Source organism: Salmo salar, chromosome 20, assembly GCF_965601325.2.
Source record: "Salmo salar chromosome 20, fSalSal1, whole genome shotgun sequence".
NCBI classification, from domain to species: Eukaryota; Metazoa; Chordata; class Actinopteri; order Salmoniformes; family Salmonidae; genus Salmo; species Salmo salar.
Genome location: NC_138310.1, coordinates 64,206,164 through 64,223,554, shown reverse-complemented (window position 1 = coordinate 64,223,554; position 17,391 = coordinate 64,206,164). Strand labels below are relative to the sequence as shown.

General features: G+C 42.4%; 1 protein-coding gene across 1 annotated transcript; it reads right to left on the bottom strand.

Annotated features, from left to right (window-relative positions):
- Nucleotides 1-209: 209 nt before the first annotated feature.
- On the bottom strand, nt 210-16,658 carry LOC106581174 (multidrug and toxin extrusion protein 1). The gene is made up of 17 exons (XM_014163052.3): nt 16,372-16,658; nt 15,614-15,715; nt 15,263-15,331; nt 14,940-15,088; nt 7,099-7,141; nt 6,865-6,909; nt 5,220-5,317; nt 4,990-5,087; nt 4,776-4,889; nt 4,598-4,665; nt 4,235-4,343; nt 4,006-4,081; nt 3,836-3,905; nt 1,267-1,399; nt 882-976; nt 616-699; nt 210-512 (listed from the first exon to the last, which is right to left on the bottom strand). Exons 1-17 carry the CDS (start codon nt 16,537-16,539, stop codon nt 210-212), a joined length of 1,824 nt encoding a protein of 607 aa, XP_014018527.1. The 5' UTR covers nt 16,540-16,658.
- Between the last annotated feature and the right edge of the window lie 733 nt (nt 16,659-17,391).

Here is a 17,391-nt window from a genome sequence, read left to right as displayed (position 1 = left end):
AGGTAAAGAGGTAAGCAGAAAAATATACTTAAAAAAATGTATTTTTTTTACATTGAATTGGGCATAATGACTATGGCTCTAGATTGAAGAAAAAGGCTGTTTCAGGTGTAATAATTGGTGTAACAACAGATTCACTGACACAGCATGTCTATGACAGCACCTCTATTGTCTTGCTACAGGGTCTGTTCTGGGTCCGACAGGTATTACTCCTAGATGAGAACTGTTGACGGGGCGAGTTCAGGGGGGGAGGGAGTGGTAAAGGTAGTGTTGCTCCAGTCTACACTCAGATTGCTCCATGAGCTGATTGGTAGAGGCTGGAGAAGATGTACACTGGTCCCCACAGCCAGGATGACAATGGCAGCCAGTACAGTGAGACCTCTCCTCAGGACCAGCTGGGTGGTGGAAAGCATTCCATTGGGGCTCCCATCCTCCCTCTTCACCTCTGGGGTCCCATTGCTTCCCCTGAGGTCTTCCTGGCCCTCAGTACTCACTGAAATGTATCCATTCACTGTCTGGGTGTGGAAGCAGGCACAATCTGGGTTAGAACAATGTTATTCGCGAGAGTATAGTATAAATAATATAAAACATAGGACTGAGCAACATGTTTTTACTCACCCTTCCACTGTTCTCTGTGGTTTCAGGTGCAACTATACTCCTCATTGACACCATATGTCCAGCCTTTCCAGCTCGTTTCACAGCCTGTCACAAATAGATCAACTCCATGATGCTCTCAACTGACAGCAAACATTTCCTTCACCCGCCCCAGGCCACTACTATGCTTCACAGAAACCATAAAGATAGAGGTATGGGCTGTCAGTCTCTCAATCACCTAAGCCTTTGTATGTTCCAGATAGGGAAGTGAAAAGCCACTGGTGACGTACCTTCTCTGTCATTCTCTTCCAGTTGAGCCTGAAGATGACAGTGATGAAGAAGGTGGACTGTAGAATTACACAGATGAACAGGCCTAACCAGAACCCTGTGTAGAGGGAGGAGAGGAAGAGGGAGAGGGAGAGGAGAGGAGAGGAGGGAGGTTAGACCGGCATTGACCAAAGACAAGAACATTGTGTCATCTTCAATAAAGAATACTCCCGCGATTCATGATTCTTGATTACTAGTGAAAGCAAAATATTTTCCTGAATTTGATCATGACCATACTTCTGTTGCAAGTATGTGGCAAGGCAGTAAGCATGAGCAAAGACCTCTGGTCTTGAAAAGGAAGTCTAAAATTGTGTCTGGTTTTCATAAAATTCAGAAATGAGTAAATACCTAGGACCCTGAGGCCAGCTGTGAACATCAAAGAGATGCCCAGTGGAAGGCCCACACAGTAGTAGGTGATAAGATTAGCCATCGCTGCTATCTTCTGTTGGCCCGTGCCCAGGATGATGCCCATGCACACACACTGGGACAGACAGACAAATCTAAGATTAGTGGGTGTTTACAGAGAGAGACAAACATTGTTGGCTGGCGGTCAACAGGTTTCATGTCTTATCACTCATTCAACAAGTGTTCCAGGAAAATTATATAGACTATCTCCCTTATTCCAACATACAGTACCAGTCAAAAGATTGGACACAGCTACTCATTAAAGGGTTTTCCTTTATTTTTGTACTATTTTCTATATTGTAGAATAATAGTGAAGACACCAAAACTATGAAATAACACATGTGGAATCATGTAGTAACCAAAATAGTGTTAAACAAATCAAAATATATTATATATTTGAGATTCTTCAAAGTATCCACCCTTTGCCTTGATGACAGCTTTGCACACCCTTGGCATTCTCTCAACCAGCTTCACCTGAAATGCTTTTCCAACAGTCTTGAAGGAGCTTCATGAGATAGTCACCTGGAATGCATTTCAATTAACAGGTATGCCTTGTTAAAAGTTCATTTGTGGAATTTCTTTCCTTCTTAATGCGTTTGAGCCAATCAGTTGTGTTGTGACAAGGTAGGTGTGGTATACATAAGATAGCCCTGTTTGGTAAAAGACCAAGTCCATATTATGGCAAGAACAGCTCAAATAAGCAAAGAGAAATGACAGTCCATCATTACGCAAAGCACCCCCACACATCACACCTCCTCCTCCTCCTCCATGCTTCACCGTAGGAACCACACATGCGGAGATCATCAGTTCACCTACTCTCCGTCTCACAAAGACATGGGGATTGGAACCAAAAATCTCCAATTTGGACTCATCAGACCAAAGGACAGATTTGCACCGGTCTAATGTCCATTGCTTATGTTTCTCGGCCCAAGTAAGCCTCTTCTTCTTATTGGTGTCCTTTAGTAGTGGTTTCTTTGCAGCAATTCGACCATGAAGGTCTGATTCACGCAGTCTCCTCTGAACAGTTGATGCTGAGATGTGTCTGTTACTTGAACTCTGTGAAGCATTTATTTGGGCTGCAATCTGAGGTGCAGTTAATTGCCGATTTCTGAGGCTGGTAACTCCAATGAACTTATCCTCTGCAGCAGAGGTAACTCTGGGTCTTCCTTTCCTGTGGCGGTCCTCATGAGAGCCAAATTGTCAAAGACCCCAGCCACCCCAGTCATAGACTGTTCTCTCTACTACCGCATGGCAAGCGGTACCGGAGTGCCAAGTCTAGGACAAAAAGGCTTCTCAACAGTTTTTACCCCCAAGCCATAAGACTCCTGAACAGGTAATCAAATGGCTACCAGGACTATTTGCATTGTGTGCCCCCCCCAACCCCTCTTTTTACGCTGCTGCTACTCTCTGTTTATCATATATGCATAGTCACTCCATGTACATACTACCTCAATTGGGCCGACCAACCAGTGCTCCCGCACAGTGGCTAACCAGGCTATCTGCATTGTGTCCCGCCAACCCCTCTTTTACGCTACTGCTACTCTCTGTTCATCATATATACATAGTCACTTTAACCATATCTACATGTACATACTACCTCAATCAGCCTGACTAACCGGTGTCTGTATGTAGCCTCGCTACTTTTATAGCCTCGCTACTGTATATAGCCTGTCTTTTTACTGTTGTTTTATTTCTTTACTTACCTATTGTTCACCTAACACCTTTTTTGCACTATTGGTTAGAGCCTGTAAGTAAGCATTTCACTGTAAGGTCTACACCTGTTGTATTCGGCGCACGTGACAAATAAACTTTGATTTGAATTGATTTGATTTCATCATAGCGCTTAATGGCTTTTGCGACTGCACTTGAAGAAACTTTCAAAGTTCTTGAAATGTTCCCGTATTAACTGACCTTCACGTCTTAAAGTAATGATGGACTGTCATTTCTCTTTGCTTATTTCAGCTGTTCTTGCCATATTATGGACTTGGTCTTTTACCAAATAGGGCTATCTTCTGTATACCATCCCTACCTTTTCACAACACAACTGATTGGCTCAAATGCATTAAGAAGGAAAGAAATTCCACAAATGAACTTTTAACAAGGCACACATGTTAATTGAAATGCATTCCAGGTGACTACCTCATGAAGCTCCATCAAGACTGTTGGAAAAGCATTTCAGGTGAAGCTGGTTGAGAGAATGCCAAGAGTGTGCAAAGCTGTCATCAAGGCAAAGGGTGGATACTTTGAAGAATCTCAAATATAAAATATATTTTCATTTGATTAACACTTTTTTGGTTACTACATGATTCCATATGTTATTTAATTGTTTTGATGGCTTCACTACTATTCTGCAATGTAGAAAATAGTACAAAAATAAAGGAAAACCCTGGAATGAGTAGGTGTCCAAACTTTTGACTGGTACTGCATATAAATGATTTGTAATTATAGCAGTACTATTGTATAAAATGTTATTAATTTTTTCAATGGTTACAAACCACTTGAGTTGACTTACCACTAGCCCATCAAAGAACTGAAGGACACAGTACACATTGAGAAGTTGAGAGACCAGATTTATGATCTGACTGAAAAGGAATTAAATAATCGTTATTGAGATGGTCAGGTTACAATTTGGTACGGTCTTGATTTGAATCATTATGTTGACTATATGTACACTCTACTTACTCATCAGAAGTAAACATGAAGGCGATCACTGTTTTAGTAGAGATCAGCACAATTCCCTGAATTACTGCCATTGAACCTAGGACGTGGAATGGAGGAAAAAGACATGCACTACTGCAAAAATATGACTAGTTTGTCAAAGTAATTATTATCATTTTAGTTCACCATCGTTCACCGTAGTTGTGATGGTTGAAATAAGGGCCATATGAGCTAGAGTAAGTGTGTGACTGACCTGAGAGGGCGAGGGACACCTTGGTGGTGAGGATGGCCCCAGCTGTGTCTCCGGCCCCAAGAGCATTCCCCACACGAACACATGCTGCAGCCTGAATCCCCATGGGGAACTTTACCCGCACAACACAAAACAACACGTTATCTGGACGCCTCATAAACAGCTTGCTGTCTTAGTCTAACCATGTCTCAAACAAAGTTAATGTCTGCTTTTAACTCAGATTTAATGTTGATCTGTAGCCTATATGTACAGTACATTTTGGGTTATTCTTCAGCTTATTTGGACTGGATAGCCAGTGCATTAGGCTTCATTTGGTTTCCATGATAGGTGTTAGAGTGGGTGTGTAAAGAGTTCTGTACACATTACCATGTAGTTGATGAAAGCCAGCATTATGACCACATGTTGAGCAGCCAGGTCCACTTCACTCAGCATGCCTGAGAAAGAGAGGGGGAAGAATGCAGAGTTGGATGTTACATAGATATGGGTGTTTTGGCCTTTTGAATGTGACTGTTCATTGGTGTTAACTTTAAGAGCTGAAATGTACCTGCAAGGAATCCCCCAAGCTCATAGATCCACCATTCGAAACATAGCATCAGTGTACTGGGGATGGCTAGTTTCATATAAGAGCCCCACTCCTGCAGCGCTTCTGTGGTCCAACCTGTAGGAGGAGACAAAGGCCTGTTTATCCCAACACAAACCGGTCTATTTCAATAGGCCACATTCATTAGGCACAATCAGAGAGATGGACGTTCTCTTACCTCCCCATGTTTTCACATGTAGCTTCTTCCAATAAATGTAAGCAAACAAGAAGGAACATATGTAGAGCTGGGAGAGTGTATTAGCTGCTGCAGACCCTCTAGAAAACAAACACACACCAACAAAAACGCACATAATTACAGTAGTTGGTACATAATTGATACTCTGACTATGTTACTGACTGTTAAGAATATGGCACTGTTATCAATGTTTCTTGTGTGAGCACACCTACATAACTCCCAGGTCCATCCAGTAGAGCAGGATATAGTTTGTCACCACGTTAGCGATGTTGGCTGCTGCTGCTGTGTACATCTGAGGCAGTATTATCCCCTGAGCACAGAAACACACTAGTTGATATGATCATCCGATTCACACCTAACCTGGGTTACTGTACTCCTAGATGACTGTTTTACTCAGAGGTCACCAAGTGCAACATAGCTTCAGCGTGTAAATCAGCGAGAAAGATGTGTCGGCATCGAGTAATTGTCTCTGGCCCCCTCCCAGTCTCACAACTCAATCGCTAGTTGAAAACGGTTTTCTGCCCCTCCCAAGAGATAGAATTTGTAGATAATTGGCCCTCTTTCTGGAACTCACCCACAAACAGGACCATGCCTGGCCTGCTGAGGAGTGACGGACTCCATCCTAGCTGGAGGGGTGCTCATCTTATCTATGAACATAGAGCCCTGTCTAACTCCTCTAGCTCCACTCACTTCTAGATTAGACTACTGCAATGCTCTACTTTCCAGCTACCCGGATAAAGCACTAAATAAACTTCAGCTAGTGCTAAACACAGATGCTAGAATTTTGACTAGACCCCAAAAACTTGATCATATTACTCCAGTAATAGCTTCTCTACACTGGCTTCCTGTTAAGGCTAGGGCTGATTTCAAGGTTTTACTGCAAACCTACAAAGCATTACATGGGCTTGCTCCTACCTATCTTTCTGATTTGGTCCTGCCGTACATACCTACACGTACGCTACGGTCACAAGACGCAGGCCTCCTTATTGTCCCTAGAATTTCTAAGCAAACAGCTGGAGGCAGGGCTTTCTCCTATAGAGCTCCATTTTTATGGAATGGTCTGCCTCTCCATGTGAGAGACGCAGACTCGGTCTCGACCTTTAAGTCTTTATTGAAGACTCATCTCTTCAGTAGGTCCTATGATTGAGTGTAGTCTGGCCCAGGAGTGTGAAGGTGAACGGGGCCACAGTGTCTCCCGACCCCTCTTGTCTCAGCCTCCAGTATTTATTCTGCAATAGTTTATGTGTTGGGGGGCTAGGGTCAGTCTGTTATATCTGGAGTATTTCTCGTGTCTTATCCAGTGTCCTGTGTTAGGGCTTTTAGGCTGGGTTTCTGTATAGCCCTTTGTGACATCGACTGATGTAAAAAGGGCTTTATAAATACATTTGATTGATTGATTGATTGAACTCAGATAACACAAGAGACTGGGATGAGGATGCCATCATAGAAATAAGAATGAATAGAACGGCCGTCTCCACTCAAGTCAATGATGGCATAATGGATGGAATGGCAGCCATGTTGAGTGTACCCATGCCAGGAAGAATCATGGTGTAACCTTCAATCTGTGCAGTGATTTGTTGAGTCAACTCAACTGACATTACATCAGTTGGCATCATTTGAATGAACATTCTTCATTACCATGGTAATCCAGCATCACGTGATTGAACATTCCCAAATACCATGCAAATGATTGTATCACAATACCAGGCAGCCATTGCGAGTGTACCTATGAGTTTACCAGTCAATTGTAAGGGTTAAAGCATCCAAGGCTCTTCTATTCATTCTTATTTCTATAGACGCGATGAGGTGTGAGGAACAAAACAAGTCATTTGTAGCCCAGCAGCACGGTCAGTGTACCTGGTTTTGGAGATAAGAAGCCTGAAGTTGATGCAGGAAAATAGCCTGAAAGAAAGAGATACAGAGTAAATTAGAAAGACAGGGACGAGAGGATGTTTAATGCAATTTAATGAAAAAACACAAAATGTACTATTCATCTGATAAGAATAGGTTAATGGAGCCATCTAGTTGAAAACTCAGACACAATTGAAGCCACCCTAAAGAAGTGGGTGTTTGATAAAACAGATGACTCACTGGTACTGCAGGTAGGTAGGCGATGACATACAGCTGTGCTATTCTGAAAGACAGAGCATGTATTCGCTGTTAAATCACACACCATTACTACACCTGTTTCCATGTATTTACCCTATACACACCACATACTGCTAAACTCTATCAATTTACCATTAAGTTGTCCGTGAAAATCACCTATTCAGGCAGCAGTGACAGAATGTTTATTGCATCTAGAAACTAACAGCAATCTGTACATCTCATTGAGTAGGTCAATTGGCTGTGAAAACATTGCTGTCATTTCCACTGAATGGAGTGTTTGGGGAATTGCCAGGGGCCACATTTGATGGCGAGAGCAGTCAGAGATGGTGTTATTGCACCTAAGAGAATGAGGAGTTCTGTTCTCCCTCAATTAGCATACAAACAAGCGTAATATCTTTATCCAGCATCAGAGGCACAATACCATGCATTAGCTGTATCTGTGATGTGCTCAGGTCTGAGTCATTGTCAGTGTGAGTAGGGCCTCATATTTTTCCCGACTATGTGACCTGGGAGCTAGTCATAGGGTATAACCAGGGTCAATAAAACTCTGGAGCTAGTCATAGGGTCAAACCAGGGTCAATAACAACTCTGGAGCTAGTCATAGGGTATAACCAGGGTCAATAATAACTCTGGAGCTAGTCATAGGGTCAAACCAGGGTCAATAATAACTCTGGAGCTAGTCATAGGGTATAACCAGGGTCAGGAACAACTCTGGAGCTAGTCATAGGGTATAACCAGGGTCAATAACAGCTCTGGAGCTAGTCATAGAGTATAACCAGGGTCAGGAACAACTCTGGAGCTAGTCATAGGGTATAACCAGGGTCAGGAACAACTCTGGAGCTAGTCATAGGGTATAACCAGGGTCAATAACTCTGGAGCTAGTCATAGGGTATAACCAGGGTCAGGAACAACTCTGGAGCTAGTCATAGGGTATAACCAGGGTCAATAACAGCTCTGGAGCTAGTCATAGGGTATAACCAGGGTCAGGAACAACTCTGGAGCTAGTCATAGGGTATAACCAGGGTCAATAACTCCGGAGCTAGTCATAGGGTATAACCAGGGTCAATAACAACTCTGGAGCTAGTCATAGGGTATAACCAGGGTCAGGAACAACTCCGGAGCTAGTCATAGTGTCACATCCTGACCAGCAGAGGGACTAGTTGTTTAGTATTTTGGTCAGGACGTGGCAGAGGGATGTTTGTTTTGTATGGTGGTGGTTTTGTGTGTGTTGTAGAGGGGTGTTTGATTTATGTGTTCCTGGGTTTTGGGTGTATGTTCTAGGTTAGTATGTTCTAGGTTGTATTTCTGCATTCTGTCTAGTTTAGGTTTTCTATGTTTAGGTTTGGGTGCTGGACTCTCAATTGGAGGCAGGTGTTTCTCGTTGCCTCTGATTGAGAGTCCTATATATGGGTCATTGTTTGGTGTAGTGTTTGTGGGAGATTGTTTCTTGTTTTGCCTGTGTGAGCCTGACAAGACTGTTTTGTTGTTCGTGAGTTCGTTGTTTTGTTATTTCGGTGTTCTCTTTGATTTCAAATAAATATCAAGATGAGCATCCACATTCCTGCTGCGTTTTGGTCCTCCATTCCAGACGACAACCGTGACACATAGGGTCTAACCAGGGTCAGGAACAACTCCGGAGCTAGTCATAGGGTATAACCAGGGTCAATAACAAATCTGGAGCTAGTCACAGGGTATACCCAGGGTCATTAACAACTCTGGAGCTAGTCATAGGGTATAACCAGGGTCAGGAACAACTCCGGAGCTAGTCATAGGGTATAACCAGGGTCAGGAACAACTCCGGAGCTAGTCGTAGGGTCTAACCAGGGTCAATAATAACTCTGGAGCTAGTCACAGGGTATAACCAGGGTCAATAACAACTCCGGAGCTAGTCGTAGGGTATAACCAGGGTCAATAACAACTCTGGAGCTAGTCATAGAGTATAACCAGGGTCAATAACAACTCTGGAGCTAGTCGTAGGGTATAACCAGGGTCAATAACAACTCTGGAGCTAGTCATAGGGTCTAACCAGGGTCAATAATAACTCTGGAGCTAGTCATAGGGTCTAATCAGGGTCAGGAACAACTCTGGAGCTAGTCATAGGGTATAACCAGGGTCAATAATAACTCTGGAGCTAGTCATAGGGTCTAACCAGGGACAATAATAACTCTGGAGCTAGTCATAGAGTATAACCAGGGTCAATAATAACTCTGGAGCTGGTCTTAGGGTATAACCAGGGTCAATAATAACTCTGGAGCTAGTCATAGGGTCTAACCAGGGTCAGGAACAACTCTGGAGCTAGTCATAGAGTATAACCAGGGTCAATAACAACTTTGGAGCTAGTCATAGGGTATAACCAGGGTCAATAATAACTCTGGAGCTAGTCATAGAGTATAACCAGGGTCAATAACTCCGGAGCTAGTCATAGGGTATACCCAGGGTCAATAACAACTCTGGAGCTAGTCATAGGGTATAACCAGGGTCAATAACAACTCTGGAGCTAGTCATAGGGTATAACCAGGGTCAATAACAACTCTGGAGCTAGTCATAGGGTATAACCAGGGTCAATAATAACTCTGGAGCTAGTCATAGGGTATACCCAGGGTCATTAACAACTCTGGAGCTAGTCATAGGGTATAACCAGGGTCAGGAACAACTCCGGATCTAGTCATAGGGTATAACCAGGGTCAGGAACAACTTTGGAGCTAGTCATAGGGTCTAACCAGGGTCAATAACAACTCTGGAGCTAGTCATAGAGTATAACCAGGGTCAATAATAACTCTGGAGCTGGTCATAGGGTCTAACCAGGGTCAATAACAACTCTGGAGCTAGTCACAGGGTATAACCAGGGTCAATAACAACTCTGGAGCTAGTCATAGAGTATAACCAGGGTCAATAATAACTCTGGAGCTGGTCATAGGGTATAACCAGGGTCAATAACAGCTCTGGAGCTAGCTCTGGAGCTAGTCATAGGGTCTAACCATGGTCAATAGTAAGTTGTTATTTTCTATGGTAGAGTAGGTCAGGGCGTGACAGGGGGTGTTTGTCTGTTTTTGTATTTCTAAGTTCAGTTTCTAGTTTTGTATTTCTAGGTTGTTTTTTGTTTGGCATGACCTCCGATTAGAGGCAGCCGGTTGTCGTTGTCTCTAATTGGAGGTCATATTTAAGTTGATGTTTGTCCCACTTGTTTTTTGTGGGTGATTATATTTTGTGAGTAGTGTTCGTTCCTCCTGCGTCACGGTTTGTTGTTTTGTCATTCAGTTTATTTTTTGTATTGCATTAAGTTTCACAGTTTAATAAATATGTGGAACGAAACAGACGCTGCATTTTGGTCCGATCATTCAAACAGCCGTGACACACAGGGTATAACCAGGGTCAATAACAACTCTGGAGCTAGTCATAGGGTATAACCAGGGTCAATAATAACTCTGGAGCTAGTCATAGGGTATAACCAGGGTCAATAATAACTCTGGAGCTAGTCATAGAGTATAACCAGGGTCAATAACAACTCTGGAGCTAGTCGTAGGGTATAACCAGGGTCAATAACAACTCTGGAGCTAGTCGTAGGGTATAACCAGGGTCAATAATAACTCTGGAGCTAGTCGTAGGGTATAACCAGGGTCAATAACAACTCTGGAGCTAGTCATAGGGTATAACCAGGGTCAATAATAACTCTGGAGCTAGTCATAGAGTATAACCAGGGTCAATAATAACTCTGGAGCTAGTCATAGGGTATAACCAGGGTCAATAATAACTCTGGAGCTAGTCATAGAGTATAACCAGGGTCAATAATAACTCTGGAGCTAGTCATAGGGTATAACCAGGGTCAATAACAACTCTGGAGCTAGTCATAGGGTATAACCAGGGTCAATAATAACTCTGGAGCTAGTCATAGAGTATAACCAGGGTCAATAACAACTCTGGAGCTAGTCATAGGGTATAACCAGGGTCAATAATAACTCTGGAGCTAGTCATAGAGTATAACCAGGGTCAATAATAACTCTGGAGCTAGTCATAGGGTATAACCAGGGTCAATAACAACTCTGGAGCTAGTCATAGGGTATAACCAGGGTCAATAATAACTCTGGAGCTAGTCATAGAGTATAACCAGGGTCAATAACAACTCTGGAGCTAGTCATAGGGTATAACCAAGGTCAATAACAACTCTGGAGCTAGTCATAGGGTATAACCAGGGTCAATAATAACTCTGGAGCTAGTCATAGGGTATAACCAGGGTCAGGAACAACTCTGGAGCTAGTCATAGAGTATAACCAGGGTCAATAATAACTCTGGAGCTAGTCATAGGGTATAACCAGGGACAATAACAACTCTGGAGCTAGTCATATGGTCTAACCAAGGTCAGGAACAACTCTGGAGCTAGTCATAGGGTCTAACCAGGGACAATAACAATTCTGGAGCTAGTCATAGGGTCTAACCAGGACCCAGAGTTTTCTCTGGTCATGAAAAACTCCTGGCCCTAATATAAGTGGTAGTGTACTATAGTGTGAGTCAGACTCCAGGCCATCTGACTGTAATAGTCACCACTAGCCAGCCTCCACCCAGTACCCTGCCCTGAACTTAGTCACTGTTACTAGCCGGCTTCCACCCAGTACACTGCCCTGAACTTAGTCACTGTTGCTAACCGGCTTCCACCCAGTACCCTGCCCTGAACTTAGTCACTGTTGCTAACCGGTTTCCACCCAGTACCCTGCCCTGAACTTAGTCACTGTTGCTAACCGGCTTCCACCCAGTACCCTGCCCTGAACTTAGTCACTGTTACTAACCGGCTTCCACCCAGTACCCTGCCCTGAACTTAGTCACTGTTACTAGCCGGCTACCACCCGGTACTCTACCCTTCACCTTACAGACTGTTGCCCTATGTAGCCTACATAGTCATTGAACAAAGGTCAATAATGTTTGCATACAGTACTGTTTTACTGTTTTATTCATATACTGTCCATACAGTCTATACACACCATCATATGTGTACCAGTCAATGTCAGAGTCCGGAATATAAATATATACAGTACTAGTCAAAAGTTGGGACACACCTACTCATTCAACGGTTTTTCTTTATTTTTACTATCTTCTACATTGTAGAATAAAAGTGAAGACATCAAAACTATGAAATAACACAGCAAAAAAGTGTTAAACAAATCAAAATATATTTTATATTTCAGATTCTTCAAAGTAGCCGCCCTTTGCCTTGATGACAGCTTTGCACACTCTTGGCATTCTCTCAACCAGCTTCACCTGAAATGCTTTTCCAACAGTCTTGAAGGAGTTCCCACATATGCTGAGCACTTGTTGTCTGCTTTTCCTTTACAATGTGGTCCAACTCACCCCAAACCATCTCAATTGGGTTGAGGTTGGGGGATTGTGGAGGCCAGGTCATCTGATGCAACACTCCATCACTCTCCTTCTTGGTCAAATAGCCCTTACACAGCCTGGAGGTGTGTTGAGTCATTGTGCTATTGAAAAACAAATGATAGCTAGACTAAGCCCAAACGAGATGGGATGGCGTATTGCTGCAGAATGTTGTGGTAGCCATGCTGGTTAAGTGTGCCTTGATTATAAATAAATCACAGACAGTGTCACCCGCAAAGCACCCCCACACCATCACACCTCCTCCTCCTCGCTTCACGGTGGGAACCACACATGCAGAGATCATCCGTTCACCTACTCTGCATCTCACAAAGACATGGCGGTTGGAACCAAAAATCTCCAATTTGGACTCATCAGACCAAAGGACAGATTTGCACCGGTCTAATGTCCATTGCTTATGTTTCTCGGCCCAAGCAAGCCTCTTCTTCTTATTGGTGTCCTTTAGTAGTGGTTTCTTTGCAGCAATTCGACCACGAAGGTCTGATTCACGCAGTCTCCTCTGAACAGTTGATGTTAAGATGTGTCTGTTACCAGTGGTGTAAAGTACTTAAGAAAAAATACTTTGAAGTACTTTTTTGGGGTATCTGTACTTTACTATTTATATTTTTGACTACTTTTACTTTTACTTCACTACATTCTTTAAGAAAATATTGTACTTTTTACTGCATACATTTTCCTTGACACCCAAAAGTACTCGTTACATTTTGAATGCTTAGCAGGACAGGAAAATAGTCTAATTCACGCACTTATCAACCGAACATCCCTGGTCATCCCTACTGCTGTCACGTCCTGGCCAGTATATAAGGTTAATTGTTTTGTAGTTTGGTCAGGGCGTGGCAGGGGGTATTTGTTTTCTGTGGTTCGGGGTGGTGTGTTTTGTGTAAAGGGTGTTTGATTTAGTAATTCCGGGTTTTGGTTTATGTTTAGTAATTCTATGGTTAGTCTAGGTTGTGTGTTTCTATGTTTGGTTGATTGGGGTTGGGACTCTCAGTTGAAGGCAGGTGTTGTCTATCTGCCTTTGATTGAGAGTTCCATATATTAGGGTGTGTTTGTATGTGTGATTTGTGGGTGTTATTCTGTGTATAGCCTTGTGCCTTACCAGACTGTTTATTTGTCGAGTCGTTCGTTTTTTGTTATTTTGTATGTTCATTTTTGAGATTAATTAAAAATCAAGATGAGCATTCACGTACCTGCTGCGTTTTGGTCCACATTTTCTGATGACGATTTCGCATTATCGTCAGAAGACGAAGACAGTTGTGACAACTGCCTCTATTCTGGCGGACTCACTAAACACAAATGCTTCATTTGTAAATGATGTCTGAATGTTGGAGTGTGCCCGTGGCTTTCCGTAAATTAAAAAAACAAGAAAATGGTGCCTTCTGGTTTGCTTAATATAAGGAATTTGAAATGATTTATACTTTTACTTTTGATACTTAAGTATATTTTAAACCAAACACTTTTATACACTGGGGGACTTTTACTTTTACTTGAGTCATTTTCTATTTAAGGTATCTTTATTTTTACTCAAGTATGGTTGTTGGGTACTTTTTCCACCACTGTCTGTTACTTGAACTCTGTGAAGCTTGTATTTGGGCTGCAATTTCTGAGGCTGGTTACTCTAATGAACTAATCCTCTGCAGCAGAGGTAACTCTGGGTCTTCCTTTCCTGTGGCGGTCCTCATGAGAGCCAGTTTCATCATAGCGCTTGATGGTTTTTGCAACTGCACTTTTTTCCGGATTGACTGACCTTTACGTCTTAAAGTAATGATGGACTGTCGTTTCTCTTTGCTTATTTGAGCTGATCTTGCCATAACATGGACTTGGTCTTTTACCAAATAGGGCTATGTTCTGTATACCACCCATATCTTGTCACAACACAACTGATATGCTCAAACGCATTAAGGAAAGAAATTCCACAAATTAACTTTTAACAAGGCACACCTGTTCATTGAAATGCATTCCAGGTGACTACCTCATGAAGCTGGTTGAGAGAATGCCAAGAGTGTGCAAAGCTGTCATCAAGGAAAAGGGTGGCTACTTTGAAGAATTTCAAATATAAAATATATTTTGATTTGTTTAACACTTTTTTTGGTTACTACTTGATTCCAAATGTGTTATTTTATAGTATTGATGTCTTAACTATTTTTCTACAATGTATAGAATAGTTAAAAATAAAGAAACTGTTGAATAAGTAGGTGTGTCCCAACTTTTTCCTGGTTCTGTATATATCTACATTCCGGACTCTGACATTGCTTGTTCTGATATTTCTTAATTTGTTTCTTTGAATTTTGTGGATTTATGTGTATTGCTTTGTATAGTTAGGTATTACTAAACTGTTGGAGCTAGAAGCATAAGCATTTCGCTGCACCTGCAATAACATTTGCAAAATATGTGTATGCGACCAGTAACATTTGATTTGATTTTGACAGTGTAGTTGTTACCTGGCCACCTCAGGCTCCTGGCCCAGAGCCAGCAGGATAGACTGGGTGTTGAGGAGCATGGCCCAGCAGGGCAGACAGAAGAGCAGCAGGATCAACACACTCCTCTGGAGAATCACCCCCACACGCTGCAGGTTCCTACCTCCAAATGTCTGCTCAGACACACACACACACATCACACACATACACACACACACATACACACACAAACAAACAGCAGCATGAATGACATGAGACATTATCGCTGGGGTCACAGTCTGTGACTGTTGCATATATTTGAACTGGAACGTATACTTCAACTACTGCTTTCAAATATATTTACATACCTGAGATACCAAAGTGTCACATGCTAAGGCAAGTCCACCTCCTGTTGCTGCAGTCGTAACATTAATAGTCTGAAGAAGATGACCATCAAACACATTTACAGCACACAGTTACACACAGATTTACATTCTTACGTTACATTTTTTTTTTTTTATGAGAATTGATTATATCATTGCTATCCCCTCCCTTGTGGTTCTTCAAATGAACACCAGAATCTGTGAGGACCTTAGGTGATGTTGTAATCTTTCAAACCATTTTCCCGCTCTTCTCTAATCACATGCAGAGGAGCCATTTTCTTATCTAAGCTGATAGACCCCAGCAGTTCACACAACATAGCTAGAGGATTGACTCACCGCGCAGGCCAGGCCATAGCCAGCTAACACCGCATTCCCCAGGCGACCACAGAACATAGTGATGACAAACGGAAGCAGGTAGTTTAGGATTCGAGACAGCAGCTAGGGGAAAAAGACATGCATAAACAATAACAAACACCCCATTGGGCAAAACTGGTTGAATCAACACTGTTTCCACATCATTTCAACCCAAAGAATCTATGTGATGATGTTGAATCAACGTTGAAAACTTATTGGATTTGTAAAAAGTAATCAACGTAAGGACATTTCACCTCACTTTGAACCTAAGTCCAATGACATAGTGACATTTTTTGTTGATTTCACACTGAATTTACAATAGTTGACAACTCAACCAAATGTAAATCCAAACTAAACGCTGAACTGACGTCTGTGCCCAGTGGGACAGACATTACTTCTAAGTTAATAAAGAGAAATATACTTGAAACACTAGTTCAAATGGGCTTTAGTGTCCCTCGGAGTGTACTTTTAATAAATCATAGAGCCATTAGTATGCACTGCACAGTTCATCCTGTAGCCTAGTACTTAATTCTCACAGAGTAGTCTACCTATAACCCTAGCAACAGAGCTATCCACTTCCAAACAGGGCCACACAATAGCTCTGTCCCAAATGGTACCCTATATTCCCTATATAAGGCACTACCTGTTAAAAAGTAGTGTTCTATATAGGGAGTATATGGTGCCATTTGGGAAACCCACAATAACACACAACAGGCTAGGTGGGCAGTGCCAGTCCTTACCAAGGGTCCAGTCATCCGGAGAATGTGGTAGAACTCCTCTCTATGCGCCAGGGGGATTCTGTGCCTTACCCAGCGGCAGCAGAACAGTTTGTCACTAGACTCCTCCATTATAGGTAAATTAGAATTAGAAGTGGGCCCAGATGCCAGTGTAGGCACAGAGTCTTCCATCCCAGCCTCTGTGTCTGTCCCCTCTCAGTCCTCAGTAGTGTTACTGTTGGTACTGTGCTGTAACTCCCCTGTCACTGTCAGACAGACAGCTCCTCTGCAGCTGTGTAAGCACTGCTCTGGTCAGCAGGTCACCAATGCAAAGTTTCAACATCCCAAAAGGCTTACTCATTGAATAAAAGTGTGAGACATCTCAAGTGCCTTGGCATTGCATAATAGAAGGAATCAGATAAATAGATAAGTAGAACAGAAATTCTGCCCAAAAGACATCAACAAGGACCGAGAGATACAGACCAATAAATACCCCTATTTATTTTATATTAACAGGTCTTTTAACTGAATGGCTAATACTTGTTGGGTATTTATGCTTTGTTTGCATCTCAGGGATGGGGGTGGAGTTGAGTGAATCATTATGTGTGTGCCAACAAAGAGAAACATGAGTTACAATGTGGCATAGATGTAATTAACCTTATCCTCTTCCTCTGTACTCAATGTGAATAGAAATTAGATAGGTGATTAAGAGCATACAATGGTTGTGGATAGTATTTTTATGACAACAAACTTAGCTTATGACCAAGCAATCAACCTCAAACCCAAAGTCAATTTCAGACTATTCAACTAGATGTGTGTTGATCATTAGGAAGGATGTAGCATCAAACATAAACGTGGCTGACAATCTCCCTCGTCAGAGCAGCAAAGATCCCCCAGCCAGTACACTGGCCTATTGCAACAGAAGATGCAGACTGTGGTATTGGCAGGGGAAAGCTTCATTTACCTGGCCATCTGTAACACTGCCACAGCAGATGGTAATGCAAATGGGAAAAATATACTGTATCTTATGGATGGAATACATCC